This window comes from Homarus americanus, unplaced genomic scaffold (genome assembly GCF_018991925.1).
Source record: "Homarus americanus isolate GMGI-L3 unplaced genomic scaffold, GMGI_Hamer_2.0 scaffold4896, whole genome shotgun sequence".
Taxonomy (NCBI): domain Eukaryota; kingdom Metazoa; phylum Arthropoda; class Malacostraca; order Decapoda; family Nephropidae; genus Homarus; species Homarus americanus.
Window position 1 is genome coordinate 3,253,044 of NW_024749657.1, and position 22,577 is coordinate 3,275,620.

A 22,577-nucleotide genomic window follows, 5' to 3' on the forward strand; every position below is an offset into this window, starting at 1 on the left:
CTGAGATAGGTTACCAGCGTTCGCCACTCAATCACTCTTGTCAATTAATTTACTACGTTATAATATCTCTAGTTAATATATATGATGCTTTGTAGTTTACTTGTTGACGGACACTGAAAAATATGACTGTTTGTTTGGCTATATTAACTTTTGTGAAATAAACAACTGGTAAAAAAAAATGTTTTTAATCTCGCAAAGGTCAAGAGATCAATCTCTAATTAATAATTTTCACGTTCAAGTTAACATGCATGAGGGAGTTAGCTTTTCCCTCACTATCTCGTTAGTAATTATGACACATTAATAGCCGAGGTAGAGTTAGTTAACATGAAAGACAGAAAGCATTTATCTTAGAGGTCCCGCCGCGTGTCGTGGAGATATGCCAGATACCACCAGCCGCTCCATTAAGGTATAATATAGACTTAATGACCCTCAGCAATGCTACTTAACCCATAGACTTAGAGTTTGAGTAACAGGATCAGAAATTATGATGTGTGTGTGAATAACGTCTTTCTCGAGCATTACAAGAAAGGCAAACACAGACAGATAAACACCCCAGTAACCTACAAGACAGCCAAGGTCAACTAGCTAAACTGCGGTTACCCTTCGGTGATTTTTTTTTATATACCATAACCCGTTGACATTTCCTCAGGTGGTGGAGTGTTAGTGGCCGCTTCAGTGAAAGGAAAGAACTTTACCATATAATAAGACTATTAAAATACTGACTTTACGACAGCCCGAGGCGACATGACTGACCAGAAAGTCGGGGTTTACTCTGCTGGTGGCGATTGTAGCTTAGGGTGAATTTATTCCTTGTTACTCGTTTGTTTTGGTAGTATGAGTGACTGAAGCAGCTGTGTCTACCTGAGTTAAATACCTCACCACGCCACATGACTGGACAAACACTGGGTATGTCAAGATGTCCTATGTTCCAGCACAGTATAGTCTATCCTTGGCTGTCGCTCGCCCTGGTAAGAGAAAGAATAACGCTAGTGATATAAAGAAACATTTTTTTACCTGCATTGTCTTTATACATGCTGAACTACTGTATATACCTGCATTGCCTATACAGTATAGTACATGCTTAACTATATACCTGCATTGTCTAAATTATGCTGAATCAACTGTAAACTGTGGCTTCTTGTAGTTCCTCGTGTGTCTAGGTACCTCACTTACCTGACCTCATTGTAAGGTTGTTAGTCTTTGTTATGTCGTCTCATACTCAGCCAACCTCGTAGCATAGTAAATAAATTCTTATGTGTAAATTCCTGTATTCCATGAATGTAGGAGACGGAAGGTACAGATGTAATGTCACAAAAAAATAAAGAATATTGTATAACTTATGCTTCCCCCAAACCTACAGTTTGTACAATAAAATGCCTCACTATGAAAATAAAAACACATTAAGCATTTTGTAATATGTCCATAGTTTTATTAATTACAATATTTACAAGGAAATAATTTAATGGCAACATAGTTGACACATAATAAACATTGTCGTAAGTCACAGCGAACAAATAAAAATAAAATTGAAGGAACAGCGGACATAAATTAGTGACAAAAAACACAAACATGACCAAGTACCTTGACAAAAGCCACACACTCGTACACAGATGCATGAGGATCAATTCTCCTGCAGTGTAAGAGTACAATAACAGCCGCAGCTAAATCATGAAGCATCTTTCTCAAGATGACAAATCCACGCTAAGCATGAGTATTCAGAGATTCTTAAAGACTTATTATGATTCTGGATGGGTCAACTTATTGTGAGTGAAGGAAACATCAACTGTCTTCATTTAAAAGTGTTACGGCACCCCTTCAAATTAACTTTGAAAACAATTAAAAAACAAAAAATATATACAGGTATATATATTAAAAGATTCTTAAGAGGGCAGCCATCACAGCAAAGTCTTGCAATCACATGCTTACCCTGCCCTGCTTACACTGCTCCCAACACACCCTCGCAGGGCCACTCACACATGGAGTGGTCGACAATGCTAACATTGCTCTCTACAGTATACACAAGACACTGATGTCAAAAGCACACTATAATCTGCTTGTTGACATGATATATCGATGCTATAGCCACAATGTCACCTGTTTGTTGAAAAGGAACATGTTGTCAAAGGCCTCAATTAAAACCCGCTTAAAACAGAAACATTGATGCCATCACCCAGACTATAAGCATCACATTTTGTTCTACTGAGGATAAATTGAGCATTGCTGAGGCTGGTTAGTATGTGTGACCGGGCACACCAACTTTACTAAAGATAAATAATGACTATACAGTGTATTAAGATCGCCAGACTTGTGAAAATGGTCAAAGTGCATCCTATGCATGAGTCTCTGAGACACACACTCTTTCAATGGGATGCCTTGATCATGTACACACTCACTGTCCTTCAACCTTCTATTCATCTGCCACAGTCAGTCAGCTCTATGAAGACAAACACTGAAATAGTAACTTTTTCACTAGAGAACTGTTCAATGGGGATGATGACCAATTCTCAGTCACCTTCACGCATACCTGATCACTTCCATTTACCTGTCATACACACACACAATCATTACCTTTGTATACAGCTAAACACAGAGTCATTGTCTTTACTATGGGAAGATCAAGGAATTCCCAACATGAGCCAAGAACAGAGGAGCAACTAAATTGGTCTATCCTTTAACTGACAGAAAATATAATGTATCTTTATGCTTGGCTCACCGGACAACCTCACATGTGACACATACTGACGTCCACCAATCACAATTTTAACCTCACTTAGAAACCTAGTTCAGTTTGGTCAAGTTTGGGTTAGGTTAAGAACCACATCTAAATCCAATCTAACTTTACCAATTTCCAAAACAAGGTTGAAACTCTAATCAATGGTAATTCATATGTTTTTTATGTTTGACTGTCAGACTTGAGTTAAAGCTGACTAAAAGAAACTCTACAGTGAGTAACTATTTGCTTCACATAAATAAAAGATTGTGTAGTCACCATGAACTGCAAATTTTTTAACCAAATCCCCGACTAGATAAAGTATGATAACTGGCACAAAAGGAGTAGTAGTAAAAGGAACAAGAGAAAGGAAATGGAGAATGAAACAGTAGAGGAAAAAAAGAGGATGAACAAAGATAATAAAGAAGAAAAAATTGGACCAGTCACAAGTGTTGTCATTATAAGTTTTCATCAATGGCAAATACAGTTTCCCCCACACAAAGTTCTATAGATACTGTACTGTAGCGTAGCAGTCTAACTCATCCTTTCCATTATGGTCACCAAACAGTGCAAGTAACTTAATAAATTAAATTTGCTTACTCTTGACTTGCCCTCATCTTGATTAAAGTGACCAACATATATTCCCCCCTCGATGGTGATACCTTATCATGATGTCTTAAGCTCTCCAATCATGTTTTATTGTCCTCTGTGAAAGCACCTTTTCTTCACTTAATACTTCTGCAACACCTCACTCAACTCACACAAACCATCACAGAAAAACCATTCTTGTATGATGATTACATCTCCAGAACTCAGTCTGGTAAGGCAGGTGAAAATACGTTGAGTGATGTGTGTCATGAGGTGAGTGGAACTTAGTCTCTCGCCCACAAGGAGCCGAGACTCTGATTCATAGATTGGGAATGAACAGCTGATCCCAGCCTATGGTTGAATTAATTCACTGGTTCATAGATTAGGAGCTAATAACTGGTCCCAGTCTATGGCTGCTGAGAATACTTCCTGCTGCAGCCACACTTCATAGTGCTTCTTGAACTCCTCTGTCAGTTCGACCGGCCGGCCCAACACGCTGGTCACACAGTTGTCCAGAGGCTCAAAGTCGGGATCCTGGAATGATACACAACTGAAGGTTGATGTAGACAACTTCACATATAGTTTATCCATCTAATTTAGGATGAGGTCATCAGGATGATTATTTATGCTCCAAGAGAAAGACACATGCAAGAGAGGAACTGATGTGTGGTCATGTTGTATCGTCGAGCATTAAACCTATCAGCACATGCTCGCAGGGCACATTCTTCTGGAAACAATGAGATGGATTTTTTGAAGTTATGGCAAGATTGTCTATGCATGGGATGAATGACTAAAACAGGGACTAATAAAGTGGGTTTTCCACAAGTGTACTTTAAGTGGCCAGAGATGAGAGTGGGGAGGCCGCCACGGTCACGCCCCGAGAGTGAAGTACGAGGGCAAGCATCCAGGTAAACTTTGAGTACAGTATTTAGATGCAAGATGGTATTCTGGTGTTTGTAGAAGCTGGTATTTTGCTCCTAAATTCTTAAGTTTAATTAAATATATATGATGGACATTAGATTCAACCTTAAACAAGCAGCCAGTTCTTAGGGAAAACTGCAATACAAGTGTAAAAAATAATAAAAATAACTAAATAAGTACACAAGGCTAAACAAAAAAATATACATGGTTCCAGTAGCCCAACCTGCACTACTTTACCCCAACTCTAATGTTTTTATTCACCTGGAAATTTTCAAAGGTCAAGAGTCTTGTGTCTTTTCAATAAAATCAGAAATTTTCAACATAATAATCTACAACCCAACTGTAAGTGGACAAAACACAAAATCTATAACAATATCCAGTGTCAAATAAATTAGTAAAACAAAAAACAACCAATCCTAATTTTTATTCAGCTATAAACAGGTTAGAAATTCTCAAAGGCTCAATGGTCATATTTCCCCTGGTCACTGGGGATAAAGATTAATCATCAACTTACAAACTCAGTTGAGGCTTTCAAAATCTTTTATCATCTCTTGAGGTCGTTGGTAGTAATCAGAGGTTTACTGTACCGTACTTCTCAAGAAACGGCCGGGGACTAACATCTCACAGTTCAACTACCAGTGACAAGTCTAGTCTGGTAAAAGTACTGCTTATTGCTAGATTCTAAAAGCCCTTACTCGAGTGAGACTTTTGACGCCAATTTGGCCAACACTGTTGTAGCTGAAGTGTCTGGTTATGGAGGGGGAAAAAAATTACTGGGCGAACCTTTGAGAATCTCGGTCTGGAACCACAGGTATTATTTTTTATTTGGCCAGATTAGGCACTACTGTACAAATTGAGAGGCAGTGATAGTTACATATGAAGGTAGACTCTCCCCTAATACTGGATGGTCACAATGTGTTGGCTCCTAGAAGTGAACAGTTAAGTTAAAAATATACTTGTAGTAAAAAATCAAAATGGAATCAACATTTCTAGATGTGACGTTAACTTTAAAAAAAATATTTGTACGAAAAATCAAACTGGAATCATCACAGACACAACAACAACAACAACAAAAGGACTAAAAATAACACTGGAAACATATTCAATAATGATCTTGAGGTTAACTACATCTTCATTTGCTTTATACTACTGAATCTTACTGGCTTTAATCACATATGCTAGTGCAGTATATCAGTGAAGGAAAACTGTATCAAATTCTACATCTAATTCTCATTAAGATAACCAATTTGTTTGAGTCAGACAGTACCTGCCTAATTCTATTTACATAAAGTGAATGGAAAGATTGTGTGGTGACCTGAGGAGAGGTCAATGGCGAGGTCAAGGATCTTTTTGAATCCAGAAAAATACTTAAGGACAGAGTGTGGTATAGCAATATGTGGCCATTTCAGTGCTTCAAAAGCTACATCATATATACTGTCTCTGAGTTTGTCACTGTACACAGACTCAAACACAGTACGTGATAATCCCGCCTTGAAACCCAGTAATAACCATTTAAAAAGAACTAAAACATATACCGTATCGATAAAGCTTATAAAATGTACTAAAAAAGCTTATGATTGTAGTACAGTAATAATTGACAAAAAGTAAATAAAGAAAATTAAAGCACAGAATGAAGAAATTTTGGTTTAAAATCTTATCATGTTACAGCACTAACAATACAACATGAAATTAAGTGAAGTTGCCCAGGATCGCACAGTATAATGCTATAAATACAATCCAATCTCATTTCTTGCGCTGCAGTGGGTTTTCGCAGATCCGTTTTTCCTCGATTATTGCACTGTGATAAATTTATGCATGGCCAATCAGGGCATATCCACAAACACAGCATTTATTTTTCTAAGTCTAGAGTATTTTATTAGCATAAGTCAAGGATATAAGTTGATAATGTGTAGTTTCTTATGATAGACAGATAAGATAGATACATACAGTAAAGAAGACTGTTACTGTACTTATACAGACAGATAAATAGACACACAGACAGTTAAGAAGACTGTTATTTATATCGACTGACAGATAGACACAAAGACAGTTACTTATATAGACATACAAACTTACACAGTTAAGAAGACTATTACTTATAAAGAGAGACAGGTAGAAACACAGACAGTTAAGAAGGCAGTTACTTATATAGACACCTAGATACCTAGACAGAGGGTGTAGTGTACTGTTTGTGAGATTGTGTACAACTTGTGACAATGTGAGACTAAAAAACACATTAATACAATAAAACAGCCGGTGAGAGCTGAAAACATAGTGGAGACTGACTGTATGAGTGTGAAGGAGGGATAATAGTATGAGGGAAGGTCAGAGCACTAAGAGACACCAGTACAGTATTTAGTACAGTAATGTGTCAGAGCAGCGGAACATTTTGTGTGTGTGTGAAGGAGCCTCAGCACGACTCATCTTTAAGAAGTAACATAAGATATAATAAAGCTCCAGTCAAGAAGAAATGTGACCTATAAATAATTTCGTTAAGTAAAACAAAAACAAATGAAAAGCAAACTTACAATGGCTGTGTTGTACCGCCGAGAGTTAAACCTGTCAACGCACGCTCGTAGGGCACATTCTTCTGCCTGGAAGTCCCATGGTCGAGCATCGGGGTCATTGCCATATGCCCAGTCATCATTTAATCTGTGACGTACCTGTTACATTCCAAGTGAGTCGATTAAAGTACATGGCGATGTTAATCTGAACATATTACCAACTTATATTACTTTTTTCACTCTACAACCCCTCTCACTGTACTTCAAGGTGATCAGAACTGACAGAAAACATAGGAGGTCCTCCAGGCTACAAGCAGACAAGCCAAACTATATGTCTCGGCATTCTGTTCAAAGTTGGAATGTTTGAAGATTATAATGACATAAGAAACACATCACAAGACATTTTGTCGTTTGTCTTAGCCTCGCCCGGAGCGCCTCACACACCAGCCTCTCACCTCCTTCAGTTACCATTATTTCCTCTTTAATGCTTTTCATTCCTCTTGGTCCCAAAAGACTTTGCCTCTTTCATCGTCCTTTTAAACCTTCAATCCAACAACAAATGAAGGTAACATTTATTTATACCTCCACCAAGAATTCTCTCCTCAACAGAAACAAACCTCAAGAACAGGGAGAGATGTTAATGGAGAATAAAGCAAGAAATGTGTAGAGAACAATAGGAAAGGGTTGAAACATGTCACTCATACTTCCTCATATCCACGACTCACTTTCTGATAGATGGCGCTCATCGTCTTCATGTTGGTCTTTCGCCACTGCCGTCCCAGATATTTGGTCTGCATTTTGAGCAGTTTTAGCACGTACAGCTGCATCATCGCATGTTTAACCTGCAAATTCTCCAACATGTTAGTATATTACAATACTCCTATCATCATGTCATTTCCTATGTATTCTTACCGTTGTACTTTAAAAATGTTAAACCAGGGCTGTCAAATTCACTCTATCTCCACAAAAATGATAATATGCATTGGCCAACACCAAACATTGTACACAACATATCATACAATGATAACTGAGAGCCTGATTCTTTGAGCAGTGAAACTCTCACAAGTAAGTCCTTCAGTATGAGAACAAACTCAAATGATAAGGATATACATACTGTACCTTAAGTGTGCGCTTCAGTATGGGAGCAGATTTGAAGACAACGAGCATCATTATCCGGGAGTGCTTCCATTTGCACAGCTTGTTGAGGATTCTGAGGAGGTTGGTACAGGAGAACATGTTCCTCCAGCAGCAAGTAACACTCCCATGGTTTGAGCCGCCACCCCCCTCTCCACACCCACCACTTGGACTCCCTCCACTGCCTCCGGGGCTTGTGTTACCTCCTGCGGGACTCCCACTCCCAGCTTCCAGGGCCTCGGCTGTCATCTCTGGAGGGTCCCCAATAACACACGCTGGAAAGTCTAACAAAGGTATCCTGGGGAAGAGAAAATTAATGTGAAAAGAAGCAACACAAGTAATAATTAAAGTGTTTGATTCAACTTTTATTTGGGTGATTAACAAACATTAAGTAAAGATAATTTTGCTTGCAAATTTTACAGTCATTATCATCACACCGTTTCATTGTTTCATGCCGAGACAAAGAGGATATGAAAATGGATGTGTTAATATAATATAGAACTATACAGTGTGTACAGTATCATTATAACCCAATCCATACAGCTGATGCAATGCTTGAAATTAGTATGGCAGTAATTTCAGCAATTTTGTTGCTCAATGAACATTTGTTAGGGATAATCCACTTTGCTGGGACAATTTTCGCAGAGATTTCAGTCAAAACTGATGAGCACCGAACATGTTTCCTTTCACAAACTCTTCCTCTGTCTCAAATTTAATCTACCAGCCTGTTTATTTTTCCTAATTCCCCAACATTAACTGCAAGAGGAACAAATCTCCCTGGTTTGTTTTTTCTCCTTTCAAGTCTTTTATTGGCCGGACTCAAAAGGTAAATACAGACTTTCCCTTCAGTCACTGTTGTACATTTATTCTTAGTTATAACAGATCCACCCTGCTAGATCATCCCCCTTTCAGAACAATGTTGGCAACTCACGTGTTCTTAGCCTGGACGTAAGCCATAATGTTTTGATTGAAGAACTTTAAGATGAGCGGGATGCAGTTGGCAAAGACGAGATGTTGGGACATGAACTCAAACTGGTATATGTGATTGATGCGGAAGTGTTTGAGGAGCAGCAGAAGCGTGGCTGACACGGCCTTCACCAACACCTCCTTGTGGCGGTTCACGTCTACCCCAAGCTTCATACTCTGGACCACCGTCATACTGTGGGGTCAGATAAAATACAGTATTAAACAATGGAAAAACTATACTGTTCCTTCCAAAACTTTTCATATAAAATTCCCTAACCCATAAACACCTTCCCTAGTTCCTCTTCCCTCCATAATTCCATTTTGATTTTCATACCTTCGAGTTAATTTAGCCTTGCAAAACCTCCTCATTACCTCGTCTCAGCACGTGAACATATTTTCCCCCTTTTGAGAAACTTGCTATACACAAACTTCTCCTGTCTCTCCATACCCCAGGTCAATAGTTTTTCATTTCCTTATTCTCTCTATACAATACATCAAAACAACCTCAATACTCAGGATGATAAATAAATCTGTTGTGGAGAGAGTTGGTGAGTGAAGGAGCATTCCAAGTGTGATGATGAAGAGGAAGAAAAGTCCTGGATTAGCCATACAGTGAGGAGGCGCAGCTGTTATGGGGTGTCAGAGGGAAAGTATTGCACATGCAGGAAGCGACCACAAGAAAGCCCAAAGGCTGGGTTGTTGGATGAAATGAGGAAGATCAAGACCAGAGGAGAGTGGATAAGTAAGATGTCAAGGGTAGAGAGCCAATGATACTTAACACGGCTACATGAATAACTACTGTGACTGACCGATTCAATTTGATTTGACTTAACACGAGTGATTTCATTTGATTTCCCAGACTGATGTTTTTAGCCAAACCATCTTGTTTTATTATTAATCGCTAAATAGTTCAAATCTAAGAAATAAAAGGACGGGGAGATATGTACTCACGGCATTTCTTCAGGCAGCACATCGGCCATAATGTTTATGGAGTCGGTCTTGGCCTTGGAGGTGGGGGCTGCTGCCAGGAGGATCTTTAACAAGGCTATCATACACTGTGGTAGCGTTGGCAGCATGGCCTGAGGGAACAACACCAACTCACTCACTCACTCTTTTTCATAAATGTATACAGTCTATGTAAAGTAGTTTTTTCTCCTACAGTAAACAAAGCCTTTATAATTTCTGACACAGCTAAGATAACAGCATCAAAAGACTGTCCCCACATGAGCATAACTGTATATACACTTCATACCAACATCTGTACTAATATATTTATAATTCTGAATATAATTTTAAACTCTATGTCAAATCTATTTCATCTGCAAGCTGCTGGTATTTTGAACACTTGTATAAGCACAGATGAATATAAAACAAATTGAGAGATATAATAACAAGTAAATCCACCCCTCTAGATCCTAGGAGGTGCCGCCCAAGCTAGAGAGGAACGCCACATGTCCAGTTATCCGACACAGACACCAACAGACCAAGACCTTACCTGGTAGAGGATCTCGGAAGGTGTCTGGGGGATGTCTGACTCGGGGTGAGATAAAGGATTCCTCGTCATCTCTTCCTCTTGTCTGATTTGAATTTCCGACAGCGACACGTACACATGCTGTTGATGATGATGATGATGATGAAGCCTTGAGAAAATTCCTGATATGGTACAAATAAATCAAAATGAGCAAAATCACTAATACTAACCCCTACTGAATTCACAATGACCTATACTGAATTTACTGAATGATTTGTGAGATGCAGTATAGAACCTCATCCATATACAGTTAGCACATACCTATACTGTAAACTCATTCATCATACAAACCCGACACATTTCTTACCCACACATTAAGCCTTACCATTTAGACCTGACACATTTCTTACCTAACCAAACAGAAGACTTACTTTACTGAGAACCTTGACACCTTCATGAATAGGTAATGGTAGACCAGCCAGAGATGTTCTGTCTCCCTGCAGCTGAAATCCCACAAATTTTATACGAGTTGAATCTAGGAATGAATCTATGTCCTTCTGTCGAACTTTTGGAGTCCACGGTAGACCTGCGGGAGACAAGTCCAAATATAAGGAGGGGGGAAGAAGGTGTTTTAGAAATTACAATAAATATGTTGTGCCACTTGACAAACAAACTACCGGTGCTCCAGTTAATAGTTGTTTGGACCATCAAAACAAGACACACACAATTATCATTAGGTATTATCTGGACTAACATTGATCTACAAATCCTGTATAGTCTCTCCCTCAGCCAATTTCAACACTGTACTTTTAGACTTCCCTTATTTAAACAACTTCATCTCCAGACCTGAAATCTTAAGTCTGTCTCTCAACCTTACTCCACTCTATACAACATGAGCTAAAACAACCCAGTAACTTACCATAACTACAAAAGAGAATTAAGGTGTAACAGATGGTGAATTTGAACTGTTACTATTTCAGCGAATTCTTATAAACTCTTGATAATCATTTGTGACTCACCCTTATTAGTTGTATTATTGGGTACGGGCGTCCCGGGGCGAGGCGACGGAGGTTGAGGTAGGTCGGGGGGTTCATCTATATCATTAGTGGGCTGCTCGTCATCATCGGCAGCAGCAGTTAGGTCTAGTTCCCCTACACTGTCATCAAGGCTGCTCTGTTTCATCAGACCTTGCTGCTGAACACAGGAAGTTTTATTCACCAACTGACATAACAACATATGCAAAGAGGATAAAAACAAAACAACAAAAATAATTAATTACCAACTAGTACAGTATCAGGATTCACAACATATCATATAATCGTGCACTAAATTGCTGGTTCCACCCACTGACAAATAATGTACGTACACCTGTAATGTTTTGCCACTCAAGAACAGAAATCACATTCACATATACAAGCCCACATCTCAACACTAAAGCACAAAAGAAGTGGAAAAAGATAATTAATGTTGGCATGGCTTATATATGTCAAGCTGATGGGAGTCTGAAAATATCATATGATGTGAACCTAAGACAGTACTGTAGTAGTATAGGAATAAGAAAACAAAAAAATAATTTATCTTTTACCCTATACGGTACAGTATCGCATTCCTTATGATGTGTTTCCTCAGAACACAGGAGACTGGTGATAAAAACACTGTCAAACAAAATAGACTTTGCACGTCACAAACTCCATCTCTGTAACACAAGCCTTAGTCAAAGTGTAGTGCAGACTGTCCAGTTCTCCCTCTGGTAGTGTCAGTGTGGAGGAATGGCTGTGTTGCTTCTATACTTCTCACCACAGAAAGTTATAACAAGAACAAAGACGGTAAATTACAACCTAGCAGCTCAGAGGTGGTGAAGGGCCTGCACGAGTCTACAACTTACCCGTCTAAATGGTCTTCTTTTCTGGTTGTTTTGTTGTTCTATTAGGTCAGCTGCTGATGCTGGGGGGGAGGACGCTCTCATGGTGCGGGCCACGGTCAGTGTGTCCTCCTCACAAGGCTGCAGGCCGTACTTATCCCGGTATGTATCTGACGAAGAGGCTTTCATCACTACCCAAGGCTTTCCATAAATATTTTGGTAAAAGATCCAAAGAAGATTTGAGAAGGCTGAGGATCAAGGGCTTACACAGTATACGGCAAATCATTTTCCTGAAAAAACTAAGAGACTCGGATAAAATGAATACGAGGAAACAATAATACTGAAAGTAAAATCTGCGCTGTCCCCCAAATGTCACTAATCAGTCACCTGTGCTGTCAACTACGAACACACTGACCCAACTTAAACTCCAGGTAGCATTAGGGTGTTTATTCATTGGGTGAAACAAGCTGGGGGTTAATCTTCAAGTGATCCAGAAAATCTTCCAGGAAGCAACATACTATTACTCTCCAGCCACTGCCACCTCTCCTGACAGTATTCTACCAGGGTGTTGATTGCCTTCCCATTACCCCATATACAGTAACCCCTTTGACCTCACCCCAGTACAAAGTCTTAACAATCCCCTCATCCAAACTACTTGAAGGTGTCACTCTTAATATACTCTGTCCCTTAGGTACCGCAACTCACATCTCTGGTAAATAACTGAAGTGTTTGAGAGATGCTTTGACTTGGACTAAAATTAAACCCAGAAGCCCTGTAACTCAAACTTTCAATAAATAATCTCAACATTTAGAAGAAGACTGTGTTCCCATCAACTTGCTCTCAATAAAAACTCACTCTTTAAGACAGCTAGTTGTTGTGTTCCCCCTAGTGATGACAGTAACACCTTCCACAACAAGAGCAACACCTTCCTGATGGGGAAGTGTGGCGCAGAAGAGTTGCAGAACCTCGTCACCATCCCCAGCAGCGTCATGGCTACTAGTTCCTCGTCCTCTCCCTGGGGTTGGCCCAACTCCTCGCAGAAGTATAACCTGTAGTGAAGGTTAAGTGACTCAGTGATGCTTGCTGAACTGGACACACCACTCCTGTTATGTTACTGTATTTCCTTGAACCTCTTAAGTAGAAACTTGTACATACATTATAGAGTACGTACTGTAGATGCATTTGGGTCACGAGGTTACTAAAGGGAAAACGTGTTATAAAGTGGTTATTTATCAATGGGTCAACTGACAAAAGAGCTGAGGGCACCACCACTCAAGATGTATGTAAACAGTGACATACAAGGATAAATGAGACAAGAGAAAACTTTGAAATCTAAGAGATAATTGTTGATGTGTCTCACCTTGTTTGTGTTTGTGCCTCCGTGTCATCATCACTTGGCACTCTCAGTGTCTCCACAATGGTATACAACACAGAGAGGATCACTCGCAGGTCTGCAGAGTCAGCTAAGCTGGCAGACACTGCAAGCTTACGTTGGTTTTCATTACCTCCTGTACTCCTAAAAAAGACAATTCACTAAATGAGGTAAATAGGATGATATTTTATTGTGTTAGTAAGCTAAGTTAGGAATGATGAAACTTAATTTACGACAGCCAAGAAAGAATGATCTCACTCTATCTCCAGGTGCAGGAGCTGGAGGAAGGACGGCCACACACCACACTGGACCAGGAGGAAGACGTTGCGTCGTGCCCACATTGTCTGTTCACGGTCACTCTGTACCTCTCCCCAACATCCCTGTAATATAATAATACAGGTAATAATATTTATTCATTTAAGTTGTCTTACAATGTTTACAATTGGATAAGCTTGTTTATAAACTATGCAGCTATACATTTCAACATGAATATAGACAAGGTAGGTATATGGTGCAATAGGCCATGGGAATACACAGTTCCCTGAGTGGCGAGACAGTGGAAGTGCAGTAAACAACAGTAAGGCAACTTGACCAAGGACAGCCAATAAAGTATAAGTACACTCCAGCAACATCACACTAAAATTAACACACTGCATGATGGCAATACAAGTGCAATATGAATTTGAAGAATAAATGGTTTAAAGCCTTGTTGGGATATTGTCAAGAAATGCCGGGAATAATAAAAGTTAAAAAATGTTTAATTATACACCTACACCTATCTTATGAGGATGAAGTGTCTTAGTGCAGCAGTGATTAAGCCTCTAATGGTGACAGACAAAGTAAACTAAACCTACCTGACCCAACTTTACTGAAAAAATACTGAAAAATCACTAGGTTAGGTTAGGTTTATTTGGTTCATTATATTTGTCACCAGTAATGATGTGGCCAAACATTACATTCTTGTCCTTATTTCTATATAAACATACATTATATACAGCATACTGTGTCCATACATCTTTCTACTACAGTCAAACACAAATTGTCACACTCTGTACCTGAGAAATGTACAAGATGGCTCGAGCAGCTCTCATGCGTAGTGAGCGGTTACACAGCTCCAGGTGGTCGGCCAGACGAATGATGAGAGTCCTGTGGCTCACGTCTGAGGCCGACTGCCACAGCGGCAAGACACCGAGCTCTCCACACACTTCCTCCCATGCCTAGAATACACAGACACATGATATAGTGTTACAGTAAACCCTAGATAGCCATTCTTGCAATATACCGAGTGTCTAGAGTATCCTCATAACTTAAGTAAACACACAATAACAGAACTGTCAAGACATCTTTATGCCAAGTACAGGTAGAATAAGTTATGATTTTAATGGCTTTATATCATGGTTGGTGATCTTATTTAATATTTTTTTGTTTTTTAAATCAGATTTATTTAATTTTTGTCCATGTTTAAGATTCAATGCAACATATAAAAAAGATCCTTTTCATTACTATAAGTTCCTGTAGCACTAATAACACCACCAAACAATGACACTAACAATAACATTTTAACTCTTTGTGTGACAGAAAATAACCAGGTAGTAAGACTCACCTTTAGATTAAGCTGGAATTCTGGTCCCTCAGTATAGGAGTAAAGTTCTGCTACCTCATTCTCGGGCAAGTCAGCATCATCGTAGTTGAACTCTATGTCCGGGCAGTCCGTCATACTGGCCTGAGGAGAGACAGGTGAGGTCATGGTCACAAAGCAAGGAAGTTGATGGATCATTTACACTGTGTCTAGGTACTTAATATGGTATTATTATCGTTTTGGCCATGCAACAAATTTTAGGTTTTAAGTTTAGGTTAAGTTATGTAAAGTTAGGTTAGGTTGAAATTATGGTTTTCTGATGGTTTGTGTGTTTTGAATGACCTCCAAATAGATGCATGTCCAAAATGATAATTTTACCAATTTTTCTAGGCAGTGGATATTTTGCCGTGACCGGTAAGTTCCTACTAACGCTATTTTACCATGAATGCACTGACTGGGTAATCGTCCATTACCAGCAAACAACTCGAGAATTATATTATCTGTGACTGGCGGCATTTGGCATTTATTTCGCCATGAGTCGATCGTTGTGTAACTATAAACATACCTTACCATATATCTGTCATGCACAGAAACTTATCATTATAAAAGAGGCGACATTTACTAGAACCAAATAGAACCTAACTTAACTAACCAAAGAAACCTACCTAACCTTACCTAACAGAAAGTACTTAGCCAATCAAAGCACACACACGGTAAAATTGCATTAGCAGAAACTTAGCTGGTCACAGCAATATATCCACTACGATTTTATTTTTCTATACAAGACAAAAGCTTTCTAACCTCTCCAACACCAGGATTCGGATAGAACCCATTTCGTCGCCAATCCATATCGTCACCGAACCGGTTCGTCATCAATACCTCAACTCTTCACCAATATCAATTCCGTTTCGTCACCACTAACAGTCGCTGGTATTAATGACAAATTGTAAGATATTATTTTACAAGAATAGAAATTACACATGTATACAGACGACTCGAGAAGTATTGTGTTATTATTGTACATAAATATTAATTATTTAATAAAGAAAATTATTAAAACATTGGTATATAAACCAAATACAGAACAAATGAAGAATTATTGTGTTATTACTATACATGAATATTATTGTTCAATAAAGAAAACGATTCAACATTGGTACATAAACAAAATACAGAACAAATGAAGGTGATTTGGCACCAGCGCATGAACCACCGAGCAGTGAGATGATTGCAGGAGTATTAACAATGTTTTTATTACTTATTTTCGTTTTTAATAAATTGTCTTGTGTTTTTTTTATTATTTTATAACCCAAGCAACAGTTATTATCAAGTACATAAGGGGAATGAACGGGGTGACGAAAGGGGTAAAGCAGTGGTTACGAAACGAGTTAAAAATAGTGGTGACGAAATGGACAGACCCCCCATGATTCCCCCCTGTTTATTTGTTGACATCTGAGGCATTTGATTTCACCCACAGCAACACTTCCAACAATTTCCCGAATATTGCTGCATTATATGATTTATTTGGGATAAAATGAATCAACCTAACTAACGTATTCTAGGTTAGGTCAGGTTTAGTTTGGTAGATTAGGTGGTAAAATTGCAGATTACGGCAACCAAAAAAATCTAATACAAAAATTGTGTTACCTAACCTAATGTAATATAAGAAAATGATCATTGAAAAAATTGTTCTATCGATTAAGTGTAGTGAATTTCCGGTATTTTGTGGTTGCTGTTTACTGCAATATTACCAGTTAAGTTAGATAGTTTCATTTTATCTCAGATCGCAAACATTCTGGACTAAACACCAACATTCTAGACTAAACACCAACATTCAGGACTAAGCACAATCAATCTGGACTTTACACCCACAACATAAACAATAAACATTCAACAGCCTCGCCCACCATCAATCAATATCTCTCCCTCCTCCTCCCTTTAAACACCTCTATCTCCATTTTCTCCCCTTATTTCCCTGGAAGGTTAGGGTACGAGAGGGTAGAGTATGGCGTCACTCACATCCGAGTCCTGTCGCTGCCTGGTGAATATCTCTCTCAGCTTGGGTAGACTCCTCTTGCCGTCACCATTATCCTCCATAGTGTTGTCTTGCTACCCGGACCTGTCACTGACGCCTAGTTCACTATATGGCTAACTGGCACGACAATTCCTCTCACTTCCCACCATCACCAATAGATGGCATATTAATGTACTCTACATAGGTCAATAAATAGATTAATAGATAAATAAATACATTAGTAAACATATAAATGAATACACATACACAAAGAAAGGAAGACCGTTATAAACACTTCGATTTTTGTGAGAAGAATTAATAGTTAAAAAAATATCTTGCTTGGTGGGATGTGGAGGAGCTGCCAGAGACAGTCTTCTACAGTATACTTTAAGTCTTTAACCTGCGAGCTACGACGGTAGGTTACCACAGGGACCCGAGAAGATGACTTTTTAGCTTATGCGTCTTATAAATCTTGCTTCACAAACCTCCTTCAGACACAAACTGTAGATGAAGGTTATGGTGTGGACGTCATCTTCTTGCACTACCAGAAAGCCTTTTTAATACTGCCCCTCGCCGACGTCTCCTTCAGAAGTCTTGGCCTAGCTCTTGTGGCGTGTGAGTGAGTAGACTGATGTTACTAATGGCGTCAGTATTTTTTTTTTATGAACTATAAGCAGTACACATGAGCTCTCCTCCATGACAGTGTGAATCCTAAACCAAGTTACAATACTACTAAACCAGTATTTGTATGAATGAATGTTTACATATGTGTGTGTGTGTGTATCTTTACGTACAGTATGTGCTGGGGGGGGGGGGTGATCCATGCGTCTAGTGTCAGGTTTTAGTGTTTTTCCCCAGTGGTCAAGGTTGTCCAGGACCCGGCCCACAACCTAAGTAACCTTGAGAATCTTTCTCCTATACCTATCCTCTAAACCTGTCCGCTCTGCCCTGCCCAAGCCTCAGTAATTGGTCTCACTTGACTAGATGAAAATTGTCTTCATAGGTATCAAAGACTACAATAAGAAAGACGGGAGAGCAAGGCGAAAACCGCGAAAGCCACATAGCATATAGTTGGCTACGGGATCAACAGATGGTGTTAGTGTGCCAGGCGCGGGTAGTCTGAACGTCATCTGTCAGGAGTCTGCAACCTTCCTTTTCCCGGCCGTATGTGGCCGGGAATTTTTGTACATGCGGCCAGCTGAACGACGTTCAAAATTCGGGCTATGCGGCTGGAAGTTTTATCCGCGAGCTGGTGGACGTTGACAGCTGCCGCTCCACTACAAACACTGGCGTTATCCCGGGCTTGATCCACGCTGAGTGCTCCCTAGTTTTCTTTGCACAGCCCCAAATATTGATATGTTTTATACATAATAACATTATAAATTAATCGTGAATATATGTAGAACAAGGTAGTTTATATAACAATGAATTATTTAGTTGCAATGTAGAAGAAAGAGCGTGTGTTGTCGCAACTCGTCTGTTGTTACCTCAAAACTGCATCTTTTACTTTTATCTACTGATAGTTATTAGGCTACGCTCACTACCGTAGATATTTCTGATAACTGCACTGGAATTACGATGGTCATATACACTTTTATATCAAACACGAGGGGATTTGTGCATACATCACAGCTGTGTGTAGGGTCAAGTTGCTTGCTGACAAGCTTCGTCTGCTAGGGCCAGCACAATGCTAGACAAGGCTAGGCTAATTTTTCATTGCATTTTGTTTACCTACAAATTTAGCTTTTGCCTATCACTGTGTCTATAATTAATTGCTACAATTAATACTTTTTGAAATATGCCGCCTCCAGCAACAAAGAAACGAAAATTGCAGAAGAAAATCTCAAATTTAACCTTCTTTGAGAAAAGGAATTCCTTGTGATTGCAAAACAATCAGAAGTGTATTTGCTTACCTTTGTGAAAACAAGTACCGTTCAAAGCTCACCAACATTCACACCACAGAACTTGTGAAGGCTGCTGCTACCAAATTTAAACCAAATTTTGCTGGAATTGCAAATCATATCCAGGCTCAACCCTCACATTAGTTTTAGTATTGTTCTGTGAGTGGAATGTGAACCCTTATTTCGCATTGCAAAAGTCAGCTTTATGCTACCTTATAGTAACAGCGGAAAGACATATTTATTCAAAATATATCACAAGGCTTTCTGCTCTGCAATATATCGTTAGGTACCTTTCTGTTTTGTTTTGTTTTGTTTTGTATTTCAAATGTGAATGCCTGTATATCGGTATTGTTTGTAAGAATTCTTCTTAAAGTAAAATATAGTCCTGCATTTCTGCTTGCTCATTCAATCCTGTGGAATGCGTTATTGACTTTTTTTGTCTGAATACAGCTGCGGCCGATCGCTGATTATTTTCCAGCTGAAGTGGCCGACTAGTATAAAAAGGTTGCGGACCCCTGGTTTACAGGAAGACCGGGATATTTAACCATGAGTGGGCGTCACCATCACCGTGTACCGTGTGCGCACGTACAAAAACATATCACCCTGAGCTTGTGTTTAACATTTTCACGTTGCTATATAGCATTGATCATATAGAATTTACTGTGTGATATTGTATGTGTGTGTGTGTGTGCATGTGTACACATTAAGAACGTCAAGGGAAAGACGTCAATGTAATATTATTACCTTGACGTCTTTGCCTTGACGTTCTTAATGTGGATACATGCACACACACGCATACATACTGACACACACACGCATACAATATCACACAGTAAATTCTATATGATCAATGTTATATCGCAACATGAAAGCGATAAACACAAGTACTCCTTTGGTTACCATGGAAACATGGAATGCTACCCTTATGCGCCCCGGGCTTTTTAGTTAGCCGCGTTGCCAACAGATGGCGTTGATCGGAGCTTAGTGGCTCACGTTTATTTTTATTGGTAAGGGTAGACGCTTTCCTGTCTTTATTATTATATTCTTTGATAGGTATCTTGGCCTCACTTAACAGGTAACTTGACTTCATTTCGCTTGTAAGTTGAATTCGTTTGAATAAGGATGATGTTCTATTTCCGAATTAAAAGCTCAATACAGTATATTTATATATATATAAGGAACTGAGATGGAAGAAAATACATTATATCTACAAGCGATTATTGTCATCTTGGTAACTACTGTACCTAAGTTATTATTATTATAGAGCATTTGTTGTGATGAGTGATATAAGAGAAAATTGACATCTGTATACATATAAATCTTCTTGTTTAAGTGTTTTACTTTTGGTGCAAATTAACGGCGACGAAAACAGTATTGATCATATTCGTTTCGCCATTTCTTGAAAAATATAAACAAAACGCACGCGATGCTCGATGTCTCCATTTTCGTCTTCAATGTTTCTATAAGAACTTGATCCTGTCTATAGAAACTTGCTCCGAAAAATACGACAATAGTGGTAGGAATAAAATAAAAATAGTATAACAGTCCTTATTCAATTACAACAGGATAAAAGTTTACATATTACAAACGTTTTCAAATTACCCCAGAAGAGATAAGAATTTCATTAAGTTCATTTAATGAAGCAGAAGAACCATCCCATAATACCCAGCTACTGTATACTGTACGTGTTGTCAGGTTCAGAAGAAGCCGCCCTGCTGGTTAGGAGAACTGCAGCAGTAGTAGTTGTTGTTGTAGAAGCTTCTGCACCAGTACCTGCACCCACCATAGCCGTAACCTGGGTTGTGGTTGAAGAAGTTGTTGCCCCAGCCTTGTTGAAGTCCCGGGTACCACTGAGAGTTGAAGTGCTGTGGGTTGGCTGTCACCACGACCACAGCCGCCATCACCAAGCATGCTACCAGTATTGTCTTCAACATTGTACACAACTGACAAAGAAATAATGTGCGTTAGTCTACTTTTCAGAATTATTGTATATAAATATTTTATACTTCAGTGGACTAGGGATTCGCCACCACACAGTTCTCTGAAGGAGTTGAGTGATGGTTTGGTCTTAGAGAAAACAGAGAAAACAGTCAGATGAAACAAATAATGTCAAATAAATATACAACATAAAATTAAGCACCACAAGATTAAAAAAAAGCGTGTTTTAAAAAAGTACAATATCTCCTGAAATAAACTTACTGATAAAGTTTAGTTTCAGGAATAAGTTTAATATAATTGAGAAGTATTCTATTTACAAGATGAAAATATACTTTTAAATTGTTAGTACGGAGACGTAGAGTACAACTTACCCTATGCGAGTCTGATGTAACTCTTAGCGAGGAACGGGTGATGGCTGCCCCTATATACCTCCTCTAGTAGTTTTTTTTTATACGAGATGCGCGCAGTGTGTCACCTTAACCTTGCACTGTCCTCCATTACGTCTAAAATTAACTAATATAAATCACTTTCTTCATTCCCTGAGTCTATTTTGTATATGAGTATAGATGGAAGTTTTTAATGAGAGTAGTAATCATCGATATCATTCACTGAAAATGGGAAATATTTTTATCAGTGGAAACGCTCACTAAGATGACAATACCGCTGGGCCGATATAAACTGGATTGGGCGTTCCCGTTTATATGATGTGTGTGTGTCCTGTACTATGACTTTCTGAAAGGTGTTTAATATTTCCTGAAAGACGCTTAATAACCCTGCCAGCTGTAATAAACCCGACACAACAACAATAATAACAACACCACCATCTTTTAAGAGTCCTGCGCGGTTAATCTACTAACATTATCAAGGACGGGGTTGATTATTCTAAGCCACTTCAATGTGTTCCTTATTCTTTAATACACCTGGCCACTGTTTCCCCCACTGACACACTATATTGTAGTATAGTGTGACAATACCTATCACTACAAGGAGATATTATAGGTGTAAATGATGGGAGGGAGGAGTGAGGGAGGATGGAATACAGAGGGAGGGAGGGTGGGAGGAGGAGTGGAATACAGAGGGGAGGGGAGGGTGGGGATGGAGGAGCGAGGAAGGATGGAATACAGAGGAGGGGAGGGGGGATGGAGGAGGAAAGGATGAATAGAGGGAGGGAGGGGGGATGGAGAGGAGTGAGGGAAGGATGGAATACAGAGGGAAGGAGGGTGGGATGGATGAGTGAGGAAGGATGGAATACAGAGGGAGGGAGGAGGGTGGGGATGGAGGAGGAGGAAGGATGGAATACAGAGGAGGGAGGGTGGGATGGAGGAGTGAGGAAGGATGGAATACAGAGGGAGGGAGGGTGGGATGGAGTGAGGTACTAAATATGAGGAAGGATGGGATACAGAGAGAAGAAGGGAAGTATGAGTGAAGGATGGAGTGCAGAGGGATGGAGGGAGGCGTGAGATAAAAGTTACATAATAGACCCCACAACACCTCCCCAGGCTGGCTGGATTGTTGGGGTGTGGTGTGGAGGAGGAGGAGGAGGAGGGGCCCCGGGAGGGTCCGAGGGACAGCTGTGGTTACCCCTGAGAATGTGACCACACCCTTACCACAACTACCT

General features: G+C 39.4%; 1 protein-coding gene across 5 annotated transcripts; it reads right to left on the bottom strand.

Moving 5' to 3' along the window:
• Positions 1 to 1,405: 1,405 nt before the first annotated feature.
• Positions 1,406 to 17,300, bottom strand: LOC121853401 (striatin-interacting protein 1 homolog). 5 transcript variants are annotated; one of them, XM_042347475.1, is made up of 18 exons: positions 17,126 to 17,265; positions 15,908 to 16,033; positions 15,131 to 15,250; positions 14,583 to 14,744; positions 13,786 to 13,907; positions 13,516 to 13,671; positions 13,011 to 13,204; positions 12,180 to 12,325; positions 11,314 to 11,488; positions 10,726 to 10,880; positions 10,319 to 10,435; positions 9,775 to 9,902; positions 8,789 to 9,016; positions 7,843 to 8,155; positions 7,449 to 7,565; positions 6,748 to 6,882; positions 5,094 to 5,144; positions 1,406 to 3,832 (listed from the first exon to the last, which is right to left on the bottom strand). In XM_042347475.1, exons 2-18 carry the CDS (start codon positions 15,977 to 15,979, stop codon positions 3,674 to 3,676), a joined length of 2,550 nt encoding a protein of 849 aa, XP_042203409.1. In that variant the 5' UTR covers positions 15,980 to 16,033; positions 17,126 to 17,265; the 3' UTR covers positions 1,406 to 3,673. The 5 variants fall into 5 exon arrangements, with proteins under 5 accessions (XP_042203409.1, XP_042203408.1, XP_042203407.1 ...); XM_042347474.1 differs by lacking the exon at positions 15,908 to 16,033 and having other exon boundaries at positions 11,314 to 11,485; positions 17,126 to 17,300; XM_042347473.1 differs by lacking the exon at positions 15,908 to 16,033 and having other exon boundaries at positions 17,126 to 17,299.
• Positions 17,301 to 22,577: the final 5,277 nt, after the last annotated feature.

Excerpts from the sequence above, each read along its gene's own strand:
- LOC121853401 (XM_042347473.1), bottom strand. The coding sequence starts at position 17,203 with ATGGAGGATAATGGTGACGGCAAGAGGAGTCTACCCAAGCTGAGAGAG. Across the intron at positions 10,881-11,313 it reads CAATAATACAACTAATAAGG|GTCTACCGTGGACTCCAAAA; the intron begins GTGAGTCACAAA and ends TGTCTCCCGCAG. Across the intron at positions 9,017-9,774 it reads GTGCTGCCTGAAGAAATGCC|TATGACGGTGGTCCAGAGTA; the intron begins GTGAGTACATAT and ends CTGACCCCACAG.